We start from the raw sequence: 27,346 nt of genomic DNA, 5'->3' as shown, positions 1-27,346 counted from the left end.
CTTATTCAGCCAATCGTACAACATACGTCTGGTTCAGCTCTGCCAGATGTAACGCAGCAGAGCCTTGCCCATCCTCCTACCCCCTGTAATAAACAGGAATTGCCCGAGCTCCAAAGGGTGTATATGTGTCTTCTGTCGTGCTGAGACTGTCATTTTTGGAGACACGGAGCTACTGCCCTGGGCTCAGGAGAGCTGCCAGTGGGAGGGAGGGAGGGAGCATGGCATCTCCTCCAGTGGATCTTACACTGCAGATCCACCAAAGATGGATCTGGCATCCAGTCTCACCGAGTGCTGAGAAGAGTCTGTGCGCCTCCTGCTCTGCTGGGGAAACTGTTTATCAACATGCTCACCCGTGTGAAAACAAGGCCCCCGTCATATTGCCAAGATCAGTATATCCTGGGGTAATGTGCTGTGTGACAGTCTCAGAAATTAAAGTTGCCTCTGGGTTCCTTAAATTCATGAATCTAAATCGCACCAACTTTTCTTTAGAAGGAGAAAAAGAAAATATATATTTGGGCAATACAAATTAACCTCTTTCTTGGGCCAGAATGTTTCCTTATTGTCCATGTCTTGGCTCCACATCCTACCCTTGCCATGCTTTTCTAAAAGCAGCACTCCCTTCCAGCAAGGGAAAATCACAGCTGTGATCTTCATGAAGATCTGGTGGAAGTGTCACTCAGATTCCTAATGCCTTTTCATCTGCCAAGGAAGAACACAGAAATGTTTTCTGCCCCTTTCTGTGAGACTGTTCATATTACTAATGAACAATGGGCACTTTTTATTAGGACTTAAACCGTATGTTGATTTGTATCAGCTGTAAGAGAGAGCATCAATATCACTGCAGTCCAGTATTTTACTATATAATGTAGTAAGCTGCTCTGTAGAGTGCTTATTTGTTTGATTAATTTTTGTTTTCTACAGAGGTTTGCTGAGAGCGAGACTTTAATCACAGAGTAGTCATTTAAGAATAAGTTACAGAATTATAGCTGAATAATATTCATTCTATGAGGAGTCGAAAGACTAAATTCGTCATTTAGATCCAGTGTTCCTGAAAGCTTTTATCACTAGCACTTGCTAAATATTAATCTGATTTTTTTTCCACATTACAGGTGCTCGAAAGATTATTTCAGAAGGGATTTAACGTGGCAGCTTCATGTGGTGGTGGGGTGGATTCCTCTCAGTTCAGCGAATACGTGCTGTGTCGCGAAGACAGACGACCACAACCCACTCCAACGATCAGAATAAAACAGGAGCCCCTGGACTAGACCTTACCCGTACTCCTTTGTAACCATAGAAGTGTTTAATAGTCCCTTATGTGAAACACAAAGGATTTGCAAAACAGTATTAGCAAACAGATTTTGACTTTATGTTGCCAATTAGTGGTATTCTGAAACTACCTGTCACATAGCCAGCCATGAAATACATTTGAAAAACCAGTTGTCTGTTTTTCACGATGAAATACTGAGCATGCTCAGCATACCGGGTTTGGTGGGAATGTACTTTGAGCTGAACAGCTGTGGTGGTGAAAAAGGCAAAGCTTCATAAACCTCTGACCCTAGATTGGACTTCTCTGGAAAGACCAATTAAAGTGATTTGAATCTATCAGCAGGAGAAATGATTCCGACAGCCTTTCCAACGATACCCTGACATGTGATGCGTGGAAGTGGGGGCCTCCAAGAGGAAGATGGTACATTAAAAACTGCACTGAGTATCCTCCCAGAACTGCCACACCTCCTTCATATCAGATGTGCTTTACACCTCCACACGTTACATTACACTACACTTCTGTGATTGTACTCCTTCATGCTAGCAAATGGCTTATTTTTATACAACATTTCCAACTGAAATATCTCTGTGGACAGAATCCAGAACCAGAAAAGGACCAATTTATAGTCAACTGGTGCTCAGTATTAAAAAACAAACAAACAGACCAAACAAAAAAAGCAACAAAAAATTGACAAGGCCAATTATGGCAATACTTGCAAAAGTAGGGATCTGGAAGCACAAAATAAAACTCCATCTACCATCAAACAAGGGCCACATACCTATTGTGGAGCTGTAGTTCTCTTAAAGCCAGTCGTGTTTTGACTCAGAAACTGTAAGTTTTGCATCCTCAAAGAAGCGTGGTTCTCCCAAGCAAGCTCTGCCACCTCTTGTTGTTCATTTACTAACCATGTTATAAGCCCACATTTACAAGGAAACATTAAGAATTTTGGACAAGCTATTCTTTATAGGTCTGGAATTTTTGCAAAAAGATGTTAAAAACCTCTACTTCCACTGTCTGATGAAAGCAGGCCACGTTTTGTTTAGAGTGCTTTTCCTCTATTATTTTAAACTATTATTAAAATACTGATTCTGTAGCTGCCCTCTACCTGTTTAATTGTATTTTTAAAGAAGCCCACGGTCTGTAGGAGGTTACTCTTCCTTTCATGAATCAGTATCGACTCTCTGACTTACAGGGCTTCCTAACTCAGGAGACAGCACCATGTTTGCAGGTGCAAGGTTATAAATAGCATTCTGCTAAATCCTGTTTATTGCTGTTTAGCATGATTGGGTCCTCAGTAAGTAATTCATGTGTTAATCACAATTTAGTTTCTCCCACATTAATTTATAGAATACTGTTGTAGATGCTGAATTTTAATTAAACGTTTTAGATGCGTAAATACAGCCATATATAACAGTATTAAATGGTCAACAGTTCTTTAATACCAAATGATTGCAATCAGACAAAATAAAGATTGAAGCTTAAGACTAATATTTTCAAAAGTGATGAGCTGTACTAAATATCCAAGTTACGGTCTAGGCAGAGGTCTAATTTTTGGAAAAGTGCTGGATACCTGACCATAGAAAATCAGACCTCTGCAGGTTTTTTTCATCTTGGTTACCCAAACCAGAGATCTCTTATGAAAATCTTAGCCTACACATATTGGCCTGCTAACTTAGCAGAACAGTTGAGCAAATCTGTCTACTTCAGAAGAGTTGTAAAGTTATTTTATTTTGTGGTTTTATACTTGTATGACATTCTAAAGTTCCTAGGCATTGCCATATTTGAATATATGGCACAGCGTTCACCTTTGTATGTAAGATATCTGTAGAATTGTATATTATACATTTAATATTGTAAAGAACTTAACGTATAATTGTCATGTATTTGTGTATGCACATTTCTTATACAGTACTTCATGCCATAAACATTTCTGTAAAGTAAATGATCAAAAATAAGCAAGTAGGGTGGAACACTCACTGTATTTTCCCTGTTGTTTGAAAGGTGAGAAGTTTTGATTGCGTCTCCTCTGGCCTTTTGCTCCGTTCAGCTTGATGTAGCCTTGTCCTACAAAAAGAAAAGAAAAAAAAGGATGTTTTATTTATTACTTTCATACATTGAGTTCATTTTAAGTTCAAAACTTAAGTAGTCTGTTCAGCTTCTTGTTTTTAGCCTATATACACTTTTGTCCCACACTCCTGACAGGGATACTTAGTACTAGCAGAGGCTGAACACTTGTCTGTGTATCCTCTTCCATTAATTACCTCTCAGCTAGGGGATAAAGGTGAACACGTCACATTTATGTTTAAAAATGCTCAGTTCTGCCATTCTTACTCAGGCAAAGCCTTCCCTGAGGTCAGCATAAGTTGTCTGCAAGCCAGACCGGACACTGAGTACCTGCGGGGTGCTGAGCACATCCTGCTCCCATTGAAATTGCAGGCAGACAGCTCTCTCACAAGGTTGGAAGCAGGATGCTTTCAGATATATGTAGAAAGCCATTTGAAGTATTTGTGATTGGTTGGTTTGTTCTTCTTCAGTTTGGTGTTTACCGTATTTTTTTTTATAGGTCAATAAAGCAACTCGAGTACTTACAGCAGTTTGCAAAGGTGGCATCATGAAAAGTTCCAGGCTGCACCAACCGAGTTAAATGTGAACTTGAGATGGAAAGTTTGAGCCATGACATCACAACATTAACTGCAAAATAGCACTAAGGCAAGGAAGACATGTGGAAACAATCACTTTGTTAGAAGAAATATGCCTTTTTTTTAAAAAAAGTTAAGCTAGGACATGTTCTTTTAGTTAGTAACTTCAGGTCACTTATTTAAAGTTTATTACAGTTTCATTTATATCTTTTTTACTTATTTCCCTGTATTCTTATGCAGCAATATCAGCATAAACTGATTTGAATTTCTACTTCTGGCCTTAAACCATAGCAACATAACTTAATTAAGAACATTGCTCAGTGTCACTAAAACAGGTTTTAAAATATCATAGAAACTCCAATAAAACTGTGTTGTGCAGCCAGCAAATGTTTTTATTATGAAGGCCAAAAAGTAAACATAGCCTGGTTTTAACCTAATTTGATGGAACAAAATTGTTCTGATCCTTTCTTTTTTTTCTTTTTTTTTTTTTTTTCCTGAGCACTGAAACTGTGGCTTGAAGAACATTAGTCTTTGCTAGCACTATTTGTACAACCCTGTTACACCACTCGGCTCCCAAGTCTCAGAAAAAAAAGTGAAAGAATGTTATGTTGTGCTTATTGGACTAATTGCTTTTGAAAAAGCAACTGTTGAGTGCATTCATTCACTGTATTAATAGCATCAAGGTTTGTTGACAATTTTATTAGATGTTTGACAAAGGATAAGAATCAGCACAACAAAACATTGGAGTATTTGGTTTTAATATTTCTTTGTGGGTATTCTGTTAATATTTTAATGCAAAATGTTTCTGAACAGTGCTTAAGAACTACAAGACAATGTGAAATTCATGTTTGATAAATTAATACTGTATGTCACTCGATGTGTTACTTTAGTAAATTGTTTTATTTCTTTACAAAATAAGTACAAATAAGGGAGTATGTTTTCACACAAATTGGGGGTATTTACGAGTATGTACAGAAATCATCAAAATAACGTAATTCTAATAAACACAAGGCCTTTATAAACAATATGTACAAATTATCAATACATTTAAAACATAATTTTACACTTCCTGGCCTTAAATACCTTATGAATAATCTTTTGGCTAAATAGCAGCAGTATAAATTTTCTTCTGCTTTTCATAAACCTTAAAAAATAATTAAAACTTTTGTTTTTAAAACTATTGGACAAATAGTTCTATTTGTGCTTTCGCTATGGTTTCCCATCAAAAAAAAAAATATTGCCTCAAAAAAGTGGCAAGCAAAACATAGTAAAAATTGAAAAGATAAATAAGCAAATGTCTCCCTTCCATGGTTACTGATAATACTGTTAGGTTTGAAGTACAACTTGTGCCCAGCTTCTTGCTTAACATTCCTATCTGTACCCATTTAAAAGACTCACACTAACTTTGCTCGGCTTTGGTGTGGGCCCCTTAAATTCCAATTCAGCAAAGCATTTAAAAAGCATTCCTCCCACCTTTAAGTACTTAAAACTACCCATATGCTTGAAGTCATGCACTTGTTCATGAGCCTCTCTGGACTGGAGTCCTCAGGTCCAATCGTCCAAGGCAAAGCATTGCCAGTCCCTGCAGTGCTGCCCCGACCGCCCAGTGGCACTGAGCTCGCAGGAGTCACCCCTGCTCTCGTGACAGCTACTAAAAGTGGAACTGGATCCCAGAATCTTCCTTTACTGTGACTTGAAAAATCCATATAGAATACTCTAAAACCTTTACTGAACAATACTCTCCTTTAAAACCACCATTAAACCATACTCTGCAATAAATAAATTAAGATTTTAGAAAATAAAATGATTCATGTTACTAACCAGCTGCTACAAATGTGCAAAAGGTTGAATAGATTCAGAAAACAACTGGAAGCTAATCAAGGTAACTCCACTGGGACCCAAATGCACAGATTTCATACACTTAGGATTTGGTTCAGCAAATGGCTCAGGAAAAGAGCTGTGCAGTAAAAGCAAAAATCCTAAATATATAAAATTTGTGAGAATGTGCATTGGCTATTCTTTTAGCTGTGCAAAAAAATGCAATTAGAACTAATCTAAAATAACATCAGGTATCACCATGGTTAGTCATTGGAAACAGTGCTAGTAAACCTAAAAGGAAAAGAAAACCAGCACCATAAATGAACAAAAAGGTCAATCCCCTGGTTAGGTCCCAATTCTGTGAACCTGTCCCAATCCTCCTTGCTATGAGATGGTTTATGTAAGCCATTGCAGCAGTCTTTCCATTTGTGTAACTTCAATGCCATCTATTTTAGCCTTATCTAAAATGGCCAAATGTAGTAAGACTTTGAAGTTGGTTACATCTGTGAATTTAACATTTTAAAACCTTTTGCACATTTTTTTCTTTCTTTTTTCTTTCCTTAATTTTTACATAAAGGGAATTTATTGCATGTGTCTGACAATTTTACAAAACAAAATTACTGGAACATTGACTTCTGAAAAAAATAGAAGGCACATTAAAATGACAGCTTTTCAATGTAAGTTGAGCTTCTGTATGGAGAAATCAGTACAATTCTTGGCTTTACTTAAGCAGAGCTCGATAGAGCAGGAGAGAATGGCTCGTTTCTCTTTCCTGTTCCATGTAGAAGATGAAGTCCCTGAGGTTTACGCGAGTTATTTTCTGTCGGGCATACTGCCTGGATGAAGGAGTCCCCAAGCCAGCCTGACTTCCACCAGACATACTGAGGCCCTACAAAGAAAACACAGCAGAGTTCAAAGTCCTGCAACAGTGGAGAGTCCTCCAACTCTCAGGTTTACAACTACTAACTGCTGGATTATTTTAAATGCCTAAATGTGTTATGAGCCTCATTCTGAAAGTATTACATGACTCTCTTCTTTTTTTTTTTTTTTTTTTTTTTTCCTTTTCCTTTTCTGTTCTTCTGAGCCTCAGCAAGTAACCAGAGTAAAGAAACAAGTGAAAACATGCACACGAGACTAGACCTTGTTTATTTACAACACGGAACAAACATATCTGGCTAATTCTCCTGCTACAGTCATGTTAGCCATAGATGTAATTGACCACTACAATTTGAAGAGACTTTTTTAGGACAAAATTAATTGCAGTAGATAAAGGCATCTTTGGTGTATCAAATGTGTGCACAATGCTATTCCAAATCCTGTCTAGGACTGGACAGAGGTGAGTGGTGTACCGGTATGTTGCTACTGCCATAATAACCTCAGCAGTCCCATGGGGACCTCCATTCCTCTGGGCATACTGAAGAAAAAAGGCTTGCTGTGAGGAGATACTAAACAATCTTGCCAGAGAACACAGTGCTCAGCTGAAAGGTTGGAAAATTAAGTACAAAAATTGCAAGGAAAACTCAGACATTTAAGATGATAAAGACTAAAATTGATGTAATGTTTTCTAGTGCTATATTAAATCTCTTGTTAGTTTTGTTTTATTGTAATTGGTCCAAAGCTACTGAATTAATGAATACTTCATTCTGGCCTTCTGTATAGAAATAGCATTCAAAAACTAGGGGCCAGAGCACACTATGATCTGAATATTTAGGACATAAAAGGACATAATTTATAAACTCCGCAGTCTTGTTGAGTTTAGAAGAGAAATGTGCTAGATGGATACATTCAACCCTTTTTTGAAAAAAAAAAAAAAAAAAGCCATTATTTTTAGTACTTCCAATTGATTTCTGGTGAAATAAAATGTTCTGACTTACAGAAGTAGACTTTAATCCATAAAAAGGTTTAAATTATTTTTCAAACCTCTAAAGCATCTGGCACAGTTTTCAAAACTTTTTAAATACCTACTTCAAATATACCTACTTCAAATTTACTTACTGCTGCTCTTAACTTACCTTTCTTTGTCCAGGGAATACTTATTGTAGGATCTTGATTCTAGCCATTAAAAATACAGTTAAGCATAATTTTAGTACTGAAAGGTTGTAGAGGATACAAACATGGTATATTGCAAGTAAGACATAACACTATTTTCACTTTTCTCTCTGTGTACTGGCAAAATCAGACTCACCTGCAGAACTATACTGCTCAAGTTATTTCTACTATATCTGGCTATTAAATTACAGTAGTGGGGCAAATCCTATTCTCTTATAACCACAAAAAATGCTTAATGTAGTTAAATGAATGTGGCTAAGCTTAGAGGCAAGAGAAGGAGAAGCCCACAACCTTCAAGTGCCACGAGCATTTGGTCTTAGGGTTTCTGTTCTCCAGTATAAAGTAGCTTTTGTTAATAGATTAATTGATTTACCACCTAGCCTCACTGCTCATAGGAAAAGCATGTGCTGCAGCTCCAAGGGTTGCTCATCCATGCTGAAGACAGACACATCCCCAGTGCACAATCCATTAGTGGTGCTCTGAATTTATTCAGCCCTTATGCAAAAACACTTTGCATTCCTAAAAGAAATAGCATCATTTAAACTCATACTCTTTATCTTTCACAGGTCTGAAACAATACCCTACCTTAAGCTGCTTCTTGTCTGCGCTCTTACCATGCATTTGTTTTGCCAGGGCTGTTGCCACTATTTCCAACTCTCCAAGGAACTACCATGTCTATATTTATTTTGAACAAGCTGACTCAAAAATATGTCTCTTCTCTGTCTCTGATATGGTGAATCTTTCCCCCTGCTCCAAGTAATAGTTCTTTCAGATCCATGCTGACTGCAGTTCCTGAACATAACAAAAACACTTAGCAATGTGGCCACCTTAAACTCATGACAAGAAACTCTTCAAAAATACTATTTGTAGCTTACTGGACCAGAACCATCCTACACACACTTAACCAAATATTAATAGAAAAGCAATTTATACATATATATATAAAATATATGTTATATATATAATATATTACATATAAACTATATAATATTATATAGTTTATATATATATATATTTCTTCATATAAAACCATTTATTTAATACTTGAGGTACCTATACAGCAAATAATTGCTTTATATTTATTGGACAGAGTAGCTGGAATTAAGATGAGGTAAGTCATATTTATTGCATTTATCACTTGAGGTACCGAACTTTTGAGTGGTAAGAGCATATACTTAATGCAACACCATAACACGAAATTAAGCTATGCACATTCATAACTGTGCTTGTGAGCTACTCAGTTACCTGATAACACCCTGTAATTCTCTCTCATAAGGTGAAAAAAATTGTAAGAATGTTTTTAGAAAGTAGAAAAGCACAGTTGTAAATTGACAGGACAGTAACGTGTATCTGTCAATATGATCTCTAATTTAAATTAAAGACCAATTTGTTTGGTACTGTACTGTACTCAACATTATTCTTTGGTATGCTACATTAAGTACAGTACTAAATGCCACATTTTTTTTTTTTTTTTTAATTATATACATGAATACAAGCCTAGCTAATTGCCAGCAATGGTGGAATTGAAGAAATACAAGTTTTACTCAAGATTTATTTATTTATTTATTTATTTTTTAAATCAGCATGTCAGGCTTTTCATCAATACAAACAAGCCTGATCTTGTTTGTATCTGTGGAAACTAGTAAGAGTTACAAAGATAAAAGCTCTAATAAAAAAAAAAAATGGTTATAGGTTGTTTACATCCTTTGTTTCCTGCCTGCCACACCCAAGCTATTACCAAATCACACCCACTCAAATACACATCAGTACCAGTTTTTGTATCAGTGAACTTCTATTTATAACTTTGGGGAAATTTAAGATGTTTGAGACCAGGGAAAAAAATAATACAATTTATACAATTTATGTATGGACTCTTTCTGCCTCTTCATTTTGAAATGACTTACATAAATGAGTTACAGCAACTTCTTTTCCCATTCCATCTTGTCCTCTCCTTTTTCCCCACTGTCTCTTTTCCCTTGCTGCTTCAATTTTTCTTTCTTGTACTACTAAGGCGGCTGGTGACTGCCTTGAACTTGGTAGCTGCAGATCTCACAGGACAGTAAGGAAGACAGCAGAGAGCAACTGAATTATTCTGCACTGTGCAGCACCCACGCAAAGAGGCTTTCTGGGAAGACCCACACAACTCCCGCTGCCAGCAAGGACCATGCCGTGGTACAGCCAGAAAGAGAAATTCACCGAAAATCAAATTAAATGCAGGAATTTGAAGGAAAAAAAAAAAAAAAAAGGCCATGGTGCCATGCTCTCTGTTAACCTGTAATCCAAGACCCACTGAAACAGTCAGACTCCATCAACTTTAATGAGCTTTAATACACTTCAGATACGCTTAGCTGACGTGTGTATATACAACTTACAGTATTTTAAATAACATTGTTGGTCTGTCAAGCTTAATTCAATTGTTGGAAGCTACCTAGGTTGAAACTATGGCTTAAGAAGAAGAATTGAAGTAATAACTGGTTCAGCGTGCACATTTTGAAGCAATTCCAATTTTATGTTAGATGTGACACGAGATTTGGGCCACTCATCTCAGCTTGTTTGCTATTTTTATGATCGTCTTCTGTGAGAAAACTCATGCTGCTGGAAAAGCAGAATAATTTTTATTCTGCTGTGGTTCAAAACAAAGCAACAACCAAAGAGTTGGTAGATTCCTAGGTAAACATACATAACTGTCTACCACAGAAACATACACTCTAGAAATTAAAACAAATACTCCTGTGAACAGAGAAACTAATGAAGCCTCATTTCTTCCAGATGTATTGCATTTCTCTGGTAATACCTCTTACCACAATAAAACCCGCTCCTCTACATTGCGTTCATCACCTCTCATCTCCCCCAGAAATATCCTCAGTCCACTGTAGCACCCTCCACATATCACAGATGCCCCCTGGGGTTTTACCTCCCTTCGGAATGGCCTCAGCACCACCCCACACCCAGCTCTTCTCCCATCCTCCCAAGCCAGCCGGGTGAGCATTCCCCCCTGGGGTGGCAGACCCACCGAGCCTATGCTCATCACCCACCCGGCACACAGGGCCCCTAAGACAAACCTATCCCAAAACTTGTCGAGCTTATATTGCAGCCTTCTCCTCGCTGCCAATACCAGCATATCTCATCTTCCCTGTGCCCGAGCTAACAGTCCTCATGGTGGTTTTCATGGGCTTGGTCTCAAGCTCCTTCCTGCCTCTTTCCCTCTTCTACTTCACCCCCTCCACACGCACCAGGTTTGGTCAGTATTTCCAAGAAGGTTTAAAGGGTACTGAGAAAGTGGACTGAGAAAAACAGGTACACCTCATCCAAAATTTTCATGGACAAACTCCCCTACTGCTTGGAAAGTAAAAACGTCTTTGTGCATTAAATTACAATGGTTAGAGCAGCAGGAGAATGAAAGTTAAACTGAGTAACTCTCATAAGTGTGCTGTTCCTTGTTTGAAACAGAATTGCTTTCACATAACACATAACATAATTGCTTTCACATAACACAAACATATGTGTTATAGCAGTGATTTCTACTGTTGAACAATTAAATCTTTTTTTTTTTTTTTCTTTTTTTCCTTTGTTTTTTTTTCCACTAATCTGTATACCTTCAGCTTTTAAAGGCACTGAATTACAGAACCATGGAAATACACTGTGATATTCTTGTCAGGAAACACAAAGATAAGGGCAAATAGAAGATTGCATTTAATATTTTATCCATCGTTCCTTCACCAGAAAACAATTCAGTCCTGACATCTCTCCTTTGAACATAGTCTTGAACTGCGGCTATTGCTTCTCTGTGACCCAGAGAGACAAGGCAATAATGATAAAAGATCTGCTGGTTTTCTTCCCAGGCTACGTGGCACATCCTTGTGGCAGACTTGCACTTCAAGCCAAAGTCTGAAAGTGGGAATCATACAGGAACAATTCAAAGCCAAGCAATCTATGGAGTAAAAAAATACAAGGAATTTTGTCTCTCCAACCTCCATGAACTGAAGAGGAGTGGTAAAATAAAGTATACATTAGTCTGGCCTTATGCTAACAGGTCTTGGATTGTAAGAAATATTCTGGAGATATTTTTGCAGCAATAAGAATTGCTTGCATAAAGTGCTATTAGATCTCTGGCTGACAGGCACTTTATACACGAAAAACAGGTATAATATTATGTATGATTAGCTGTCCCACATAATTTAGGGTTTAATTCAGCACTTACCGAGGCTAATAGTAATGATTTCACTGATTTAAATGAAAGCTGAAACATCCTTAAATCAGTACTCCCCTGAAGTACAGAAAAGTAAATAGTAACTGTTCATCAGCATCCCAAAGATTAACAATACTGTATGAAACATAATTATATCCACGGAAAGACCGTGCATCTTCATATGCACAATATGGTGGCATTACAGATGTCTTTAGAAAGATTCATCACCAAAAGCTATCATTTAGGCCTTCAGATCAGCAACATTTACAGTGAGGATTAGATACCATGATTTCTTAGGCAGCTAGTTATTTTCTTTGCAAGCATTTCTATCCTATACTATTTTAGTACAACTGTTCCTACAGACTCCGTTTTGGCACGCGTTTGCTTGCTACACCCTCTTGGATGCAAATGCGTCTCATTTCCCCTGGGCACATAAACACACACCTCACCCTGCAGACAAACATCAGAAAAACTGATTTGCACAAGTATTTACAAGTACTTCAAATACCAACACAATTGCAACATTTCAAAGACAGCATGCAGTAATTTTTATATTAAGAAATAGTAAGAGGAAGGTAAATCATACTAAGACATGGATACAGTGAAGAATTTTTCTTTAGATGTGATCATTTTAGTTTATAATTACACAATGTTTTTTCAACCCAACTAAATGGACTGCCATTACAAAAAGAATGCTTTATACGTATCTGCTCTTTGCCTTTATTATGCTAAGCTAAGTCACATATGCAAGTACCATTATAATTGAAAACCTGCTTTGTAAAACAGCATCACACCAAAAAGTTCCAGCTGAAAGAACTCAGCATCTACTACCAACCTGACCACCTACTCCTTCTTTTAAGAGAACGTCCCCCCCCCAAAAAAAAAAAAAAAGAAATAATGAATGAGAACAGGGCCAAAAAGCAAGTTATGCAACATTTCAGAGAGAAACAATCTGGGAGGAAGAGAATTCTGCCCCACTGGAAACCAGTAACACAAGTAAGAGTAAAGTAGATATGGGCTATTTCATTTACCTGCTCAAGGGAGGTAACTGCTCAACTGCCCAGTCCTCAACAGGTCATTCTCAAGAAGAAACCAGACTGCAAATAATTTCAAATTCTTAAACACCTTATCCAAGCAGATCTCTGCATAATCACTGCATTAATGAGGGAAAGAGAAGCTCAAGTTTTTCCTGCACAGAGATACAGGTCTGCATTCTGCTAGGACTTTTCACCCTTCAAAGATCTTTTTGTATCCCTCACTCCTCACTTGGTATGTGATAAAAACATGTCTTGTATCCTCTATTTTCTTGTAACACATTCACAATTTACTCAGGTGGTGCAGTCTCCAGGTCTTTTCATTTACTTTGTTCATGGACCTGCTCCTCGTTGCAACCACAGATCTTGCCAACATCTTTATCCACAAACATCTCATACCTACCACAATTCACTGCCTTACTTGGACTTAAAAGCAATGACAATTTTACCTGATTAAGAACTCTCAGTTTGGACTGCATTCTTGCAGTGGTAATTATAAGTTGAATATTCTATTTATCCTGTTTCCATCATACACATATATTTTCATTTTGCTTGGAATGTTTCTCCTCCCATGCTTTCCAAACGTTTAATCAAGTGCTGCTCCCTTTGAAATACTAATCCTGCCAATTTTTTTATTGTTATTTTTCAAGCATTGTGGTGCTTTTCCCTTCTCATCTTTCAATATTAGCATTTTTTGTTGTTGTTGTTGTTTTTCTTTTCCTCTTTTAAGGGATTTGCCCATATTACTGTACTCCAACCTTGCTGTACATGCCTGTATTCCCTCTCACTGGGAAAGGAGAAATGTCAAACTAACTTTAGGAGAAGCCCTACAGCTGAACTTGCAGGATTCACATTTCCCTTGAATCATATTTGATTCCCATCTGATTTTTCTCTTGTGGTAATCCTTGATATTAGTTTAAAATTATCGCAGTTTTACATAGTGGGTGGCCCCTTCTTTCCTAACCTGTATGATTGTGACTTTCATTTAATCAGAAACTTAAAATAATTAAAATATTCTTGACATTCATCAATCTCTAGACACATATAGCTGTAAAATTTAATTGTTTAAATATCTAATTAAAATATACATAATTGCTAGCCAGTAAAGATTGCTTTTTTGGCCTGTTCTGGAAGACATGCTGAGCAGAACAACTGTAGGGGACCGGCTAACTGTGGGGGTCTAGATTCATTCGTAGCTGTTTCTGATTAAGAAGAAAATTAGCATTAAGAAGTGCACCTTGGCCACCTCATGTGCTAGCTACATCTCACCTATTTAAGGTGAGACACAGCCATCATATAGCTGTTTCGTATATTGCCAGTCCTCCCAAGGGAGGAAGAGAGGGAGACAGAGAGAAAAGTATCTACATCTTAATACTTGTGGGGAAAAAAAAAATTACAAATGTGAAATCTAAACTCAAAATCACTTTCTCAACCCTTGAGAGCATGAATTGCCCTCATTCATCTCCACTGACTTTCAGTTCTTAAGCCTAATTATGATGTATAACCCAGACTTTAAAATAATTATGTTTGCAACTGTGGGCCATCTTGTGCACTCCCAGCAATTGTGCAAGTGCCAATCAAGTGACTTTTTGCACTACCTGCCAAACAAAGGGCAAAAATAGCCACAGATCTACCAGCTCTTGGCACAATATATTTTTTTTTCAGTGCAAAATTTGCTAGCAGATTAGTTACAATCTAAGAATAGTGGTATAAACCTTTTGCTATAATTACCAGAGGCTCCTCTGTGGATTGAGGGTAGTATATGGCCCTAATTCATATACCCAATCCGTTAAATAAAGCAAAAGCAAGCAGGCAGTGCGGTTATCTCAGAATTGAGTGGCAATAAAATTAAGCCTTAAATGCTAATACCTTCAGCTTGCAGGATAAACACATTGTCAGAAAACAGTCCAGTGTACAGGAAAAAAGACATCAATGTTTATAAATAAAATGTGGAAGATGGTTAACACACTTTCTATTACTGCAAATATCATGAAATATAATTAAGGCCTGATGTATTTCAGACATTAGGGAGAAATGACGGAGTTCAGCAGGGAGAAGTCTCTGAATCATTTAGCTACCCATTCCTTTATTTCTTAATGTTTCTGTTTCTTACAATTAATTCTCTTGACTCTTCCTAAGTTAGTGGGGTTTTCTGTTCAGAATAAGTCCAAAAAACCTTATATCACACCAGCACAAATAGTTTTTGAAAAAATGCCTTCCAGAAGGAAACTGTGTTTTCCATCCTACAAGACAGCAGGAAGCTCATAGCAGTGGCCCCCATTTAATATGATCTATAGTTTTTCCTTCTACAATATGAAGGCAGTCCCTTGCATGTAATGGTCACAGTTTGCTGTTCATCAAGATATACTCTTTCCCAAGTCCTTTTCCAAGCCTCCTGCTTCTCTCTTTCCTTCACGCCAGGATCAGTTCTCCAGGACTTAGGACAGGAACGTTTCATGACCGCATGCCTCCACCACTCTTCATTGCTGTCTGCCCTCCAGACTTCGATCCGACTTGCTGCCCATCTTCAAATTGCCTCAACATACATACTTCCATCATAATTTTTAATAACTTCTCCTTGGTACTCTCCTCTAACCTCTTAGTTTCCATCCAGGTTTTTCCTTTTTCCTTGACTAAAAGGCAGATCAGTTTAACTTATAAACACAATGATGACAGTTTACACTTTCCTAACATTTGAAAAAAATATGTAATCTCCCCCTTTTCCTCAAGAATACCAAAATCCTCATCCTCCTCCAACCCATTTCACCACAAAGCAAAGAACCAACATTTTAAAATTCTATTCAACACAACCAACACAGAGTAAGCCTTGAATTTCAAACCAAGCCATTAAAAAAAATCTTGCTTTTTTAGTTAACCCTCCTGCACTCCCATAATTATCCCAGATCCACCTATTTTTATAAAGTGGGAACAAATGCAACATGAAAGCTTTCAAGAAGATCCTCTAACCAACTGCATCTTGCGGTAACAAAAAAAAAAATGATTGAGTAATCCATACCAATATCAATATCTAAAGAAAAATATCTTCAGTCTTACAGATAATCACAGAGGAGACAGTGATGTACAAAAACATTGTTTCCAGATGTTAAAGCTCTAATCTTAGTTAGAGATAACTTCTCATCTTTTCTATTCTGGTAAACCAGACAGACTACCTACAGGAAAAGCTGAATTAGCAAGTAAATATCATAGCTACCATAACCTAGTCTTCAATTGAAAAAATTATATAATATTATATATTACTCATAGGTCCCCAAAAATGACAATGATCAATATTTACACTGATGTCTCACATAGCTAATTACTCCCAAAATAAAATAAAAATGAGTAATATATAAAAAAGAGGGCTGCAACTATAGAAGAATCTTTCCCAGAAGTACCAGCCAAAAACAGAGATTCATGATGGGATTTTTTTGGCAAAGTTAAACAAAAGGCAGTGGAGTGTAATATATTCACTGTCTTTGGAAGGGAGCTGGCACAACCAATCATCAGCAATGTGAGAACTCGAACAGATGACGGAAGAGGGCAACAGAGCAGACATACCCAAATGCGCACATGCACACAGTGAAGAGGATTACTAAATTAATTAGAGAGGCAAGTAAAAAAAACAGTGTGGAATTTAGAATGCGCTCAATAGTATGGAATGATGCTACTGGCCTATTTTTACCATTGGCAATAAGAGACGAGAAAAAGCTAGCTCTAGTAGAAGCAAGTGCATTATGATACAACACAACATGAGCATTATAAAATGCGAGATGAATCTCAAGCCCAGAGGCTCTTTAGCACCACTCCAAATCACAACTCTCTGCCTTCATTTTTCTTCTTTGCTACCATTCCACTTCTTCTCCCAGTACTTCTGACTTGATTAACCCTTTTTTCTCTTTCTTGTCTTTCACCTTCACATTTTCATGGTATTCTTTTCATTAATTTAATGGGTTCTTTAAAAAACGTCTTAATAACAGCAGAAATTATAGATCAGGAGTCAGATTTTCAGAAGTGCTCTAACACAGTGAGGCTGCAATTGTTTCTGATAAGTAATTTATCATTTCATTGGCACCTTAATGAGGTTGCATGCTCTTTTGGTGATCTGACCCCTGATGACAAGTTACGAAAAAAGAAAAAAAAACAGTTTTAATAATCAAAATTCAAGTGCTGTAAATTTGCTTTTTCTTTAAATACTTATCCCAGAAATTCAAGTATAACGAGCCTGAAATAGACTTCCTGAAACACAACCTTCATTTTAGCTTTTTGGGAATTAAAACAAACAATTGCATGCTATGCATAATTTCTTGTATCCCTTTCTGGAATACTGAATTCAATAACGGTTCATTAATCTGGCCTGAAATCATCAAGTTAGTTTTTCAGGAGCTTATTTTTTGGTCTTTCTAAAAACCTGTGTTAAGATCATTGATCTTCCCTCACAATACATATAATATGCTACCTGAATGTGTGCAGCAGTAACATATGGTACAGTAGGTTATAACTATTTTACCATCTGTTCTGTCTGAACCCTAACCTTGATAATCCCGTATCGGCTTTTCTTGCTAACTACCACTCTTAGATATTAGCTTATATTTATTCTTTTAAAATTAAACTGCAGCAAAATGATGACCAGATTATATGATATCCCTCCTCCCCCAATTAATAAAACAGATCGGTAGCCAGAATATCCTTTATTCTGAAAAGCATTGCTCAAGATCCTGCCACGTTCATTACATATTCATTTACGAAGTGCTTTGCTTCTGTTATGCTCCTATTTTGAACACTGCATCACCTTCAGTGGAACTACAGTGGACTCAACAATTTCCAAGAACAAACATTAATATTTTAGCAATGTTGCCCACACTGCTTGACTCAGCCTCTGTCTAACCAAGTCATGCTATACAGTAGAGCAATTCTAATCTGGTTTTTGCACATACAGCTAGACTACTGTAACACCTTACCACCTCACTACTGAGTCACCTTAGAAATTAAAGAGACAAGAACAGCAACATACTGAAAAATAGAAAGTTAATTTTATGGTAAATCAACCTAAATTCTCTCCAAAGTTAGGAAAATGGGCCAGATTCTGTGAATTGAGCAGGGATGCTTGAAACTTTTACTGTTATTGGGTTCTTTTTTGTTTGTTTTGTTTTTAAAGACTAGCATCCCATGTCACCAAGTTCTATTTTCAGATGTAGGAATTTGAAAGCCTGAGCTTTAATTCTAAGGGCTGCCAGAACAGCTCATCTGGCATACTGCTTTTAAATTTAAAGTCTGCCTTGTTTACAAAAACTCAAAGAATAGCCACACAGTAATTAAAATCCGTGAACGACCATGGCCTTGGTATAATGATTTATACATACCTCTACAGAACTACTACATACACACAGACATATATAAAACATAAATATATATAATAAAAACTAATGATATCCACAAGAACATATGCACCTCTGGTTTTATTATATGTAAATACAGCAGCAGCACTTGACAGCACTAGTTCTTATGGGTGATGAAATTGAAGAAAGAAGCAAATATGGTAATCACCAATTACTATTTTACAATATCTATTTTCAACTTGAAATATTAAATTATAACAGCTCAGTAAACTCTGACTCATTATCAACTGAACCAGACTGTAATGCCTTCATAATGAAAACTACATTTAGAAAAGACTACCTTTGTAAAATGATTTAACTTTTAAAATGAGCACCATACATTTTCATTAAAGGTATTCACATCTTCACTATTTTGAAATACAGTATCATTTCTAAAAAACATTGTTTCCCTTCTGATTTTTGTTTAGTATCTGAACAAAATGGGAATTTGATTTTTTTGAATGTGTGAAGAAATCAGTTCATGGGATATAATTTTGCTTTTTCACACATGAGTAGTTTAAATATGTTATTCAATGTTATCTTGAGGCACAAACATAAGGCATGTAGGTTAGAAAAGTCAAAAATATATACTAGTCTGCTACCTCAAATGTCTTCTAAAATATGCAATTGAAGGACACCATAGAAACTATGATGTGATTAAAGTATATTAAACTTTAGTTGTAATCAGGGTTCTGTTAAACAAAATAGAATGCAGCAACTATACATATACACAGACTCCCCAAATACACAAATGTAACTCCCTAAGTGTTTTCCAACTACACAAAAGCATCTGTATTTTGTAGCTGTACTTGGGGGAGGAGAGGAATACATGTTTTCTTTTGGAGTTTATGCTAAAACAGTCTCTTCCTTCGCTATACAATGCAAGAGAAATAAAAGCTTTAATGGATAACAGCTAGAGTTTACACTTCACTCTTCCTCTCCAAATGCAGGAAGACATTAGCTTCCCTACACACACACACACACACACTCTCTTTTGCATTCAAATATTTCTACCTCTGCATAAAAATGACTTTTATTATGCAGTTTCGCAGGCTTTCCTAGGTTGGCACCCCAGGAGCATAATCCTGATTCACAAAACAAAAACATCTAATTACCCCAGCTGCATAATTCATTGGCCCATAAATAAAAGTTGGCCAAGCCATGATCTTATCTGACAGCCTCTACAGAGCATGTGTGAGAATCTCACTCGGGGAGAGGCATTCACCAGGGCTGGCGGCAGCACAGGCGAGAGCTGGGCTTTGCAACCAGAGGTGAAGCGCTCAAACTCTGCTTAAGCGCCTTGGTCTCACCAGAAAAGGAAGAGAGGCAGAGGAAGGGATGCCCTTTTGCAGCCGGGACCCTTAATGCTTGCAAGCAGTTCTTCCTGTCCTTGGTCGCTCAGTCTGTTCTCAGATGAATCATTTAACTAGAGGTTCCTATCAGAGCTGGGATCCCCCACAGCCTCACACACTGCAATGAGCCACGCACTTTGTGATTAACTGAATTCCAGTAATAAAGAAAAGAAAATGCTTGAATTGGCAGCGCTGTAAGTATATGCTAGAGGTTTTCTTCAATCACATTGAGATGTAAGACTGTAATTTGAAAATCAGACAATATTCAGATGACAAAAGCGAAACATACTTATTGAGTACTCCTTTACTTTGCATCTATTTTTCATACAATGTTGATGAAAAGCTATGTAAATTCACACTATTCTGGCAAAGTTCCCAACAGAAGTCTTTTAGACACCGTCTATACAGGCTCTTTGTGGATCCTTTTATAATTGCTTCTGGTTTTGTTTTTTAATTTATAAGAGTTCTACTTAAGTATCATCATCTAACATCTGAAAAACATCACCCTATTTGTTTGTTTTCATGATCAAAATATCTACAATTCACTAAATTACAAATAAAGATGGTGACCTAAGCCACTCCTGCTGCGAGCTAGCAAAACACCTTGCGGTCTCACACGAATTTCAAATGAAAAGATTTTTAAAAGAACTCTGAGTTGGGTTTTAATAGGCACCACTTTACCACGTAATGGTAACCAAATCAGGGACCATTTCCATTTTGGAAGATTTCAGTCTGCATTATAACAATGGCAAGTGGCAGAGGGAGTCGCCAACCCAGGGGCAAAGGCCCCGTCCAGCCTTCGTGTCCCAGGTGCCACAGCCACTGGGCAACAGGCTCGCAGCTTCACTAGAAATGTAATCTCAGGAGCAGAGAAACCTTCTTCATAAATATAGTTTGGAGACAGATGTACTTTTGCTAAACATCTTATCTTTGAGAAAAATGCATTTTGACAGAGAAAGTTTTGCTGCAAATTTCTTCACTAAGAGCAAGAAGTTAGACTTTCAGGGCCTAAGTGGGGGAAGTTGCTCAGACCATGCCGTACACCATGTCTGTTGCTGGAACTACAGTAACAAAAATACGTGTCAACTGTCCTGATTTACCTGACTTTTAAGTGTTCAACCTAAAACAACAAGCTATGGGTCCGTTGCATCTGGAGTAAGGCTGAGAACGGGACCCAAGCCTGCCTCAGTCCTCCTAAGCAGGTCTTCACAGCTACTTTTGAATGATGATTTCACATACTTAAGTAGTAATTAACAACAGAAATGTTTAGAATAAACGAGTAAGGACAGGGCATTTGAAAAAGAGTTAACAGATGTCCTTAACATTGCTGCTGGCCTAATAACATTGCTGCAGTAATTTATTTGATGTGGAGTTTATTTAGCTGCTGCAAACATATAGGGTTGTAATAATCATAAGCAGGTTGCATTAAGCACAATACATCTCGGATGTGTAACATAGTGTTAAAAATAATCCCAGAAATGCTATGCCTTAAAGATATATGCACAATATCTTCTACAATCTGATTGTGAAAAGCTAACCAGAAAGCATCTTTCAGAGATTAAAATGATTATAAATAAAAAATAAAAAATCTAGAGTTCTTTTAAAGATAATTTTGCCTGTATTTTGGGATAGCAAACATTCAATTCAAACATCAAACCCTGGCATACTTCAGTAAGCTATCAGCACAGCAGTGCTGCCTTTTTTTCCTTTGAAAAATGAAAGAATTAAATTCAAAACAAACAACTTCAATTTAACACCAAACTACAGGATAACCAATCTTAAAAATGTCAAATTGTAATGGATCTTAATACCCATATAAAACACAAAAATAGTGGCATTGTTCCTTGGTAATGCATAGCAACCTTACAGAATTTCAGTGAAGGAGAAAGAAGGGAAAAACACCTTATTACTTCTAACTCCTGCGAGCCATTTTGGTCTCCAAAGGTTTTAGACTGCCTCAGGCCATGTGTCTGCAGTGTTTCGGGAAATGACTTGCCTTCGCACGAACACTGCTATGTTCTGCAGCACTGCTGCCCCCCAGCATCCCCGCTCAATTTCTGTTTAACTCTTCCTTACCTGTATCAGCCTTCCCCCCCCCCCTTTTTTTTTTTTTGCAGCAAGATATGAAAAAGGTTTTGCTTAAATAAAAAGAAAAGAAAAACAAAACAAAACAAAACAAACAACAATACAATACAAAACCACCCCAAACCCCTCTGCTTTTTCCAACAAGTTTTCTCAGAAATAAATAGGGAGAGAATTTACCTCTAGAAATCTTGGAAAGGAAAAAGGAAATCGATTTTAAATTAAAATATTTGATAACAAAATAGTTTAGCTATATATCATCGATGAGCTTTTAAGTTTGATATTTCCCAAATGTTTGTGTTTTACTCCAGTTAACAAAGACTTGTTAGAAAACAACAACAAAAAAATCATAATCATCCCCATAGAGAGCAATGGTACTACCAAACGTCTTCACCTATCACTGTATTTAGATTTTTAATTACATGCCAAGCACAACATTACAGGCTACGATTAAGGCTCTGGATAAGGCCTTACAACTATTAACTAATTTGTCTTAGCAGCAGTGTTTTAAAGGCAATAGGAAACAACCCACCTCAGAGGGAAAGAGAAAGATTAACTCCTCCTTATAATTTTTTTTAGCTCACTTAGAGACGTTTTGTGTTTCTCTCTATTTTCTGTGAAGATTCAAGGCTATGCACTGCAAGCTATTTTGCTTAATAGCTTTTTAAAAAACCTCTAGAAAATTCTTAGCCAAGGTCACTGCTGATTGACTCAAAATATGACAGTGTATGAGGCTACTAAAATATTCTGTTCATCTCAGAGGTTGAGTAAGCAGCTCTAACTAAGAGGAAAATCAATATAATACTTCACAGTGAGGAAGAAAATGGAAAATAGTTTAGCAGTTAAGTGGTTAATGCAATTCCTAAGTGTTCAGCAATCATTGCAATTTAGTGCCATTTCGATTATTACACAATAAACAGACCATGTTGTCTGGAAGCAAATTTTTATGAGTATAGCTGAAGGGGTTGCAACTTATTTAGCTGCTGAAACTCTAAGGGAAAGAACATTTCTGAATGCTAACACTACAGATCAGAAATATACAGGTACACTAGAAAGGTTATTTTTAGGTCACTACTATGGTAACTAACCACACTGACCTTTAAAATTAGTATGCAGTTCAAGAAAAATGAAGTTCTGTAAAATGTTCTTTAAACAAAATCACTTTAATAAACAATGCTGCACATCCTTACAGCATAATGTTGTCACTTTTTACAGCTATTAATTTCGCTTTTGTATCGTAACATCATAGCACAATGTATGAGCACATCATGATGTAGAACTAGGAGAAAAAGATGTAAACATCCAGAAAACTGACTAAATTATTGGGCTTTTTTTTTTTTTTTTTTTTTTTTTTTTTAATTAAGAACAGCTATATTTCTTTTTGCAGAATAAATAAAATTGCTAACTGGAAAAGGACAGTTTTTCCTATAATGAGAAGTTGTGGAAACATACGAATAGGGTTAGCTAAAAATGAACTTATTTTGTCTCATTTTGTTGAGATACAGAATTTTAAGTGGATTTCAAAAGCAAACCTAGTTATGCAATTTATAAATTCAAAGACATACAACCAAGAGTTATGTTCAGGGCAGATGAGATAAATAGCAGCAGATTAAGAGTATATGGTTGATGGCAGTGGGGACTCAATGAAATTTTGAACAAAAGTACCATTTGAATCCAATGTACTAATGTTTACTGAGACACAACTTCAATTAGAATCAGATTTTCAATAAATTATATATTATGTGTGATCCATTAGGTAAGAAATGGAAATTAAATTTTGCCTGGTCATAAAGGTGTGCTGGCTGTTCAACCAAACCACCATTACCCCCATCCAATTTATCCCCATCAGCTTACAGTCAGCAAACATGGAACATGACTTCTAATTTCATTAAGATTATTACTAGGTATGTTTGAGATGGTTTACACCGCTATATCAAAGGACTGAGAGCAAACCAGATACACACATAGAAAATGCTATATTTATGTATATGCATACATACATATCGAGAGAGGCAAAGAGACATACATAGATACCTTTTGATCTAGGTTATATTGTAGACCTTCTTCAAACGGTGCCTGTTCCAGAATAAAAAAAAAATATTCTAAAAAGGAGAAATTATATCTGCATTTTTTCATGATTCAATATGCTTCTGAGTAACATTGCTCTTGAAGTGACTTTTAAATGTCTAGTTCGCAATTTCTATGACAAAGGGGGAAGAAATCTCTACATCTAGTAGAATTCTGAGTCACCAGTACAGCTTTCCCACGTACTTGAACACCACCACATTGTATCCGCACCTCTTTGTTGGTCACTGGCAGGATAGATGGACACCACTCAATTAGTAACTATATCCACCTTTAAGTCCCATCTGAAAATGAGCTCTCTTACAATAGATGCTGCACAAAGACACAGCAAGGGGGACAGGCACAATTAGCAATCTAACAAAAGGAATAATTAAAAAAAAAAAAAAAAAAGAGGAAAAAGAAAAGAATGGAAGATAGGCTGTACTAATACCCTCATTTTACAAAGAGGGATCTGAGTGCAACCAATGCAACTGCCGGAGAGAGCTAGTCCAGCTCCTGCAGCCACCCAGAAAGCCACAACTCACTTGGCAAATGAATCCAAACCTGTGCCAAGTACTATGAACACAGATAGGAAGCCTGATCTTACACGTGCTAGCCTGAATGTTAACGTAAATGTTTTCCAGGTTTAAAATTCCACTGAGAAATCATAAAAATATACATCTCTTTGGTCCATGTGTTTATTTTTAACCAAGCACACAGAGGACAAGTTGATTTCTCTATTGGTGTTAATGGAACTACACCAGCAGTTATGCTCTTTTTTCTTTTTTCTTTTTCTAATTAATACTTAGAATAGCTTTTCTTACTAAAATACATGCAACCGGTTTATAAACGTGTAGCAACATGACAACAGGGTCTTGTTTCCAAAATGTAAAGCGAAATCCTAAACTTAACTTTTCTGAAAATTTAAGACCTCCAGGTTAGTCTTCCCCACCTTTCCATGGGGTAATTCTGCTGATAGTAAATAATCAAAATTGTCATTTTTTGAAAGCCAACCAAGATTCTGAGCATTCTTCTTGACATCTTTGCAGCCAAGATTGCTTATAGCTGTTGGCCACTAAATGAGCTTATTTAAGGAATGGAAGGTTGTAAGTGTGCCAACCCTATGAGAATGCTAAGCAGGAACAGAACAAGCTAACACAACAGGTAGACTGCCTGGATGGAAGAATTTTCCCCCAAATTATGGCCTCTCTCATCAGCAAAGACCACCAGCAAAGACATCCCTTCTGCTGTATTTTATGTTACAATCACCAAATCTACATTAAAATAGATCCAGGTTTTGACAGGTTATTTTTCACTTTCCTACCTGACTGGTATTTACACAAAAGAAACAAAACCAAATTTTGGTTAAAATTGAAAGAAAAAAAAAAAAGCTCCTGTAAGTAGTAATTTGGAAGTAAAACTCCAACAACATTATGTATTCCAGTCCGACATAATAAAGGGAAAAAGCAGCAGAAATAATTGCTGTCTGACAGTAGTAAAAACTCTGGTGATTAACTACACAGATTCAACTTTAAAATACAGATTTCACTGTAATACCATGGCCATACATAAATACCTGGCTCTAAAAAGAAACTGCTAATTCAAAGGATACAGTTGAGGGTTTTTTTGTGTATGTATAAATATATATTCTTTTAATCTATTTAGTGTGCAAATTTATTTAAAATACAATAAAATGACAGGCAGGTCTAAAGACTAAACGCAGAAAATATAAGAATGTCAAATGAACAAACTTTTTAACTCTGCAGTTTTTATTTTATTAGATGCTATTCCTAACTTGTTAAAATTGATCAAATAGAAAGCTGTGAATAGAGAAAAAATTAAGCCAACTAGAAAAGTGTGACTTGGATTTAATATTTTATAATTGCCAAGGGACATACTGAGATCAATGAATTTTTGCCCGAGATGAACGTCAGAAAGAGATGTACTTCAGTCTTTTAGGGAACATTGGTCTATTTAATTCTTGTGTCTGATGCATGTGAAATATGCCTGTCTTGGCCTTCTTTCTTGCCTTAAGGCCATGCTGGAGGCAGACATTACCACTTTTAATAGGCCGCCATCTGAGGAATGGCAAGGGATCCAATAACCCATCGACTCTAATGGATTTGCCTGTTTATTCACTTACACCTTTTTTTGCAGCTAATTTTAGTTTTGCATGCTGAGTTGTTTCACTTTAAATTAAATGAATAGAAACAAAGGGGAAAAGACTGTGTAGCTAATAAACCATGATTATTTTCGAAGTTCTTCGCAACAGGATCCTCCATATACTAAGGTATATCACTTGAGAACAGATTCACTGCTGTGTTTTTCCACTTGTTGTCAAAATTACCAAAGCTTCTTTTAAATTTAGTGAGACAAAAAATAGGTTACTATAAACTCTTGCCTATGATGCACTAATGATGTGTAGCCGTATAAACCACCCTGCTTCAAATCATTATAAGGGTCATGAGAATCTTCAAAGAATAACCCAGATAGAGTTGATGATACGCAGTATTATCACCTGCAAAAATTGTATACAATTTTAATCTAGCCCTTCACGTGTACTTTGAAGATCATATATAATCCTTAATATGTTACTTTTAAACCAAATGGAGTCCTGCTAGATACAGAAAAACACTGAGTAATAAAAATTTTCATGACATTTCATCCTTAGGAATAATGTACATTCCGGGCTAGAACTTATTAGGGGGTATAATCTCTATATTTGGATTGCATTAGTATTTGGTTCCTCTACAGAAAAGCTCTTCCTCCATTTCCTTGGGAAACAGCCTCTTGCATCTCAGCTCCACAACTTGCTGTCCCTCTGCAAGTCTATTCACCAGCCTCTCTTTCCAGACCCGCCATTTCAGTCGCTTTTATTTTCTGAGAAAGGCTAAAAGAAGCTTATTCAGGAGCCATCACTGAAAGGCTCGGCTCGAAGACAGCCTTCAGTAAGGTACAAAGAAGCCTTTTCTCCAATCTTGGTCGAGTCTCACCTCTCCCAGTGCTCCCCGCTCTCCCCCAGTTACAAGCACAGCCAAGGGCCAGGTGTCACCTGCCGGTGCCAGGTCATTCACTGGGACGCTGGAGCTCTGCAGGAGCCTTTGTGTCCCGGCCCAGCGGGAATGCATCCCCTCCGGCATGCACCCAGAGCCCTGCGACAACTGTCTGCCCTGGGGAAATCACCGACAGCTTTCTGGCAGCAAGTATTCAAATCCCATCAGAAGTCACCTTTTTTTTTTTTTTTTTTTGAGGCATAAAATAATAAGGCTTCTACTTGCAGAAAGAATAGAACAGGCTCAGTCACTGAGGTAAACAAAACAAAACAAACAAACAAACAAAAAAAAACCACACACAGCTCTGTGGTCATAACAGAAAACAAACAAACAAACAAACAAAAAAAAAAAAAACACAACTGAGCTGCATCAATCCCTGGAGCCTCCTACTTCACCTATATAAAACATATTTTCACTTTTCTTT

General features: G+C 36.8%; 2 protein-coding genes across 8 annotated transcripts in view; one reads left to right on the top strand and one right to left on the bottom strand.

The window, feature by feature from the left end:
- The window catches only part of KCTD15 (potassium channel tetramerization domain containing 15), a 51,535-nt gene extending 49,175 nt beyond the window's left edge, over positions 1-2,360 (top strand). For all 6 annotated transcript variants that reach the window (XM_084533823.1, XM_084533825.1, XM_084533828.1 and 3 more), the window contains one exon: positions 1,110-2,360. In XM_084533823.1, coding sequence (XP_084389949.1) covers positions 1,110-1,265 — 156 coding nt within the window. In that variant the 3' untranslated portion in view covers positions 1,266-2,360. The remainder of the gene's footprint in view (positions 1-1,109) is intronic.
- Positions 2,361-4,787: 2,427 nt separating this feature from the next.
- LOC311443543 (transcription initiation factor TFIID subunit 4-like) overlaps positions 4,788-27,346 on the bottom strand; it is a 143,499-nt gene continuing 120,940 nt past the window's right edge. For both annotated transcript variants that reach the window (XM_084533808.1, XM_084533807.1), the window contains exon 15: positions 4,788-6,613. In XM_084533808.1, the coding sequence (XP_084389934.1) occupies positions 6,446-6,613 (168 nt within the window). In that variant the 3' untranslated portion in view covers positions 4,788-6,445. The remainder of the gene's footprint in view (positions 6,614-27,346) is intronic.

Source organism: Aythya ferina (assembly GCF_964211825.1).
Source record: "Aythya ferina genome assembly, chromosome: 12".
NCBI lineage: Eukaryota > Metazoa > Chordata > Aves > Anseriformes > Anatidae > Aythya > Aythya ferina.
This window is presented reverse-complemented; position numbering and strand designations above follow the sequence as displayed.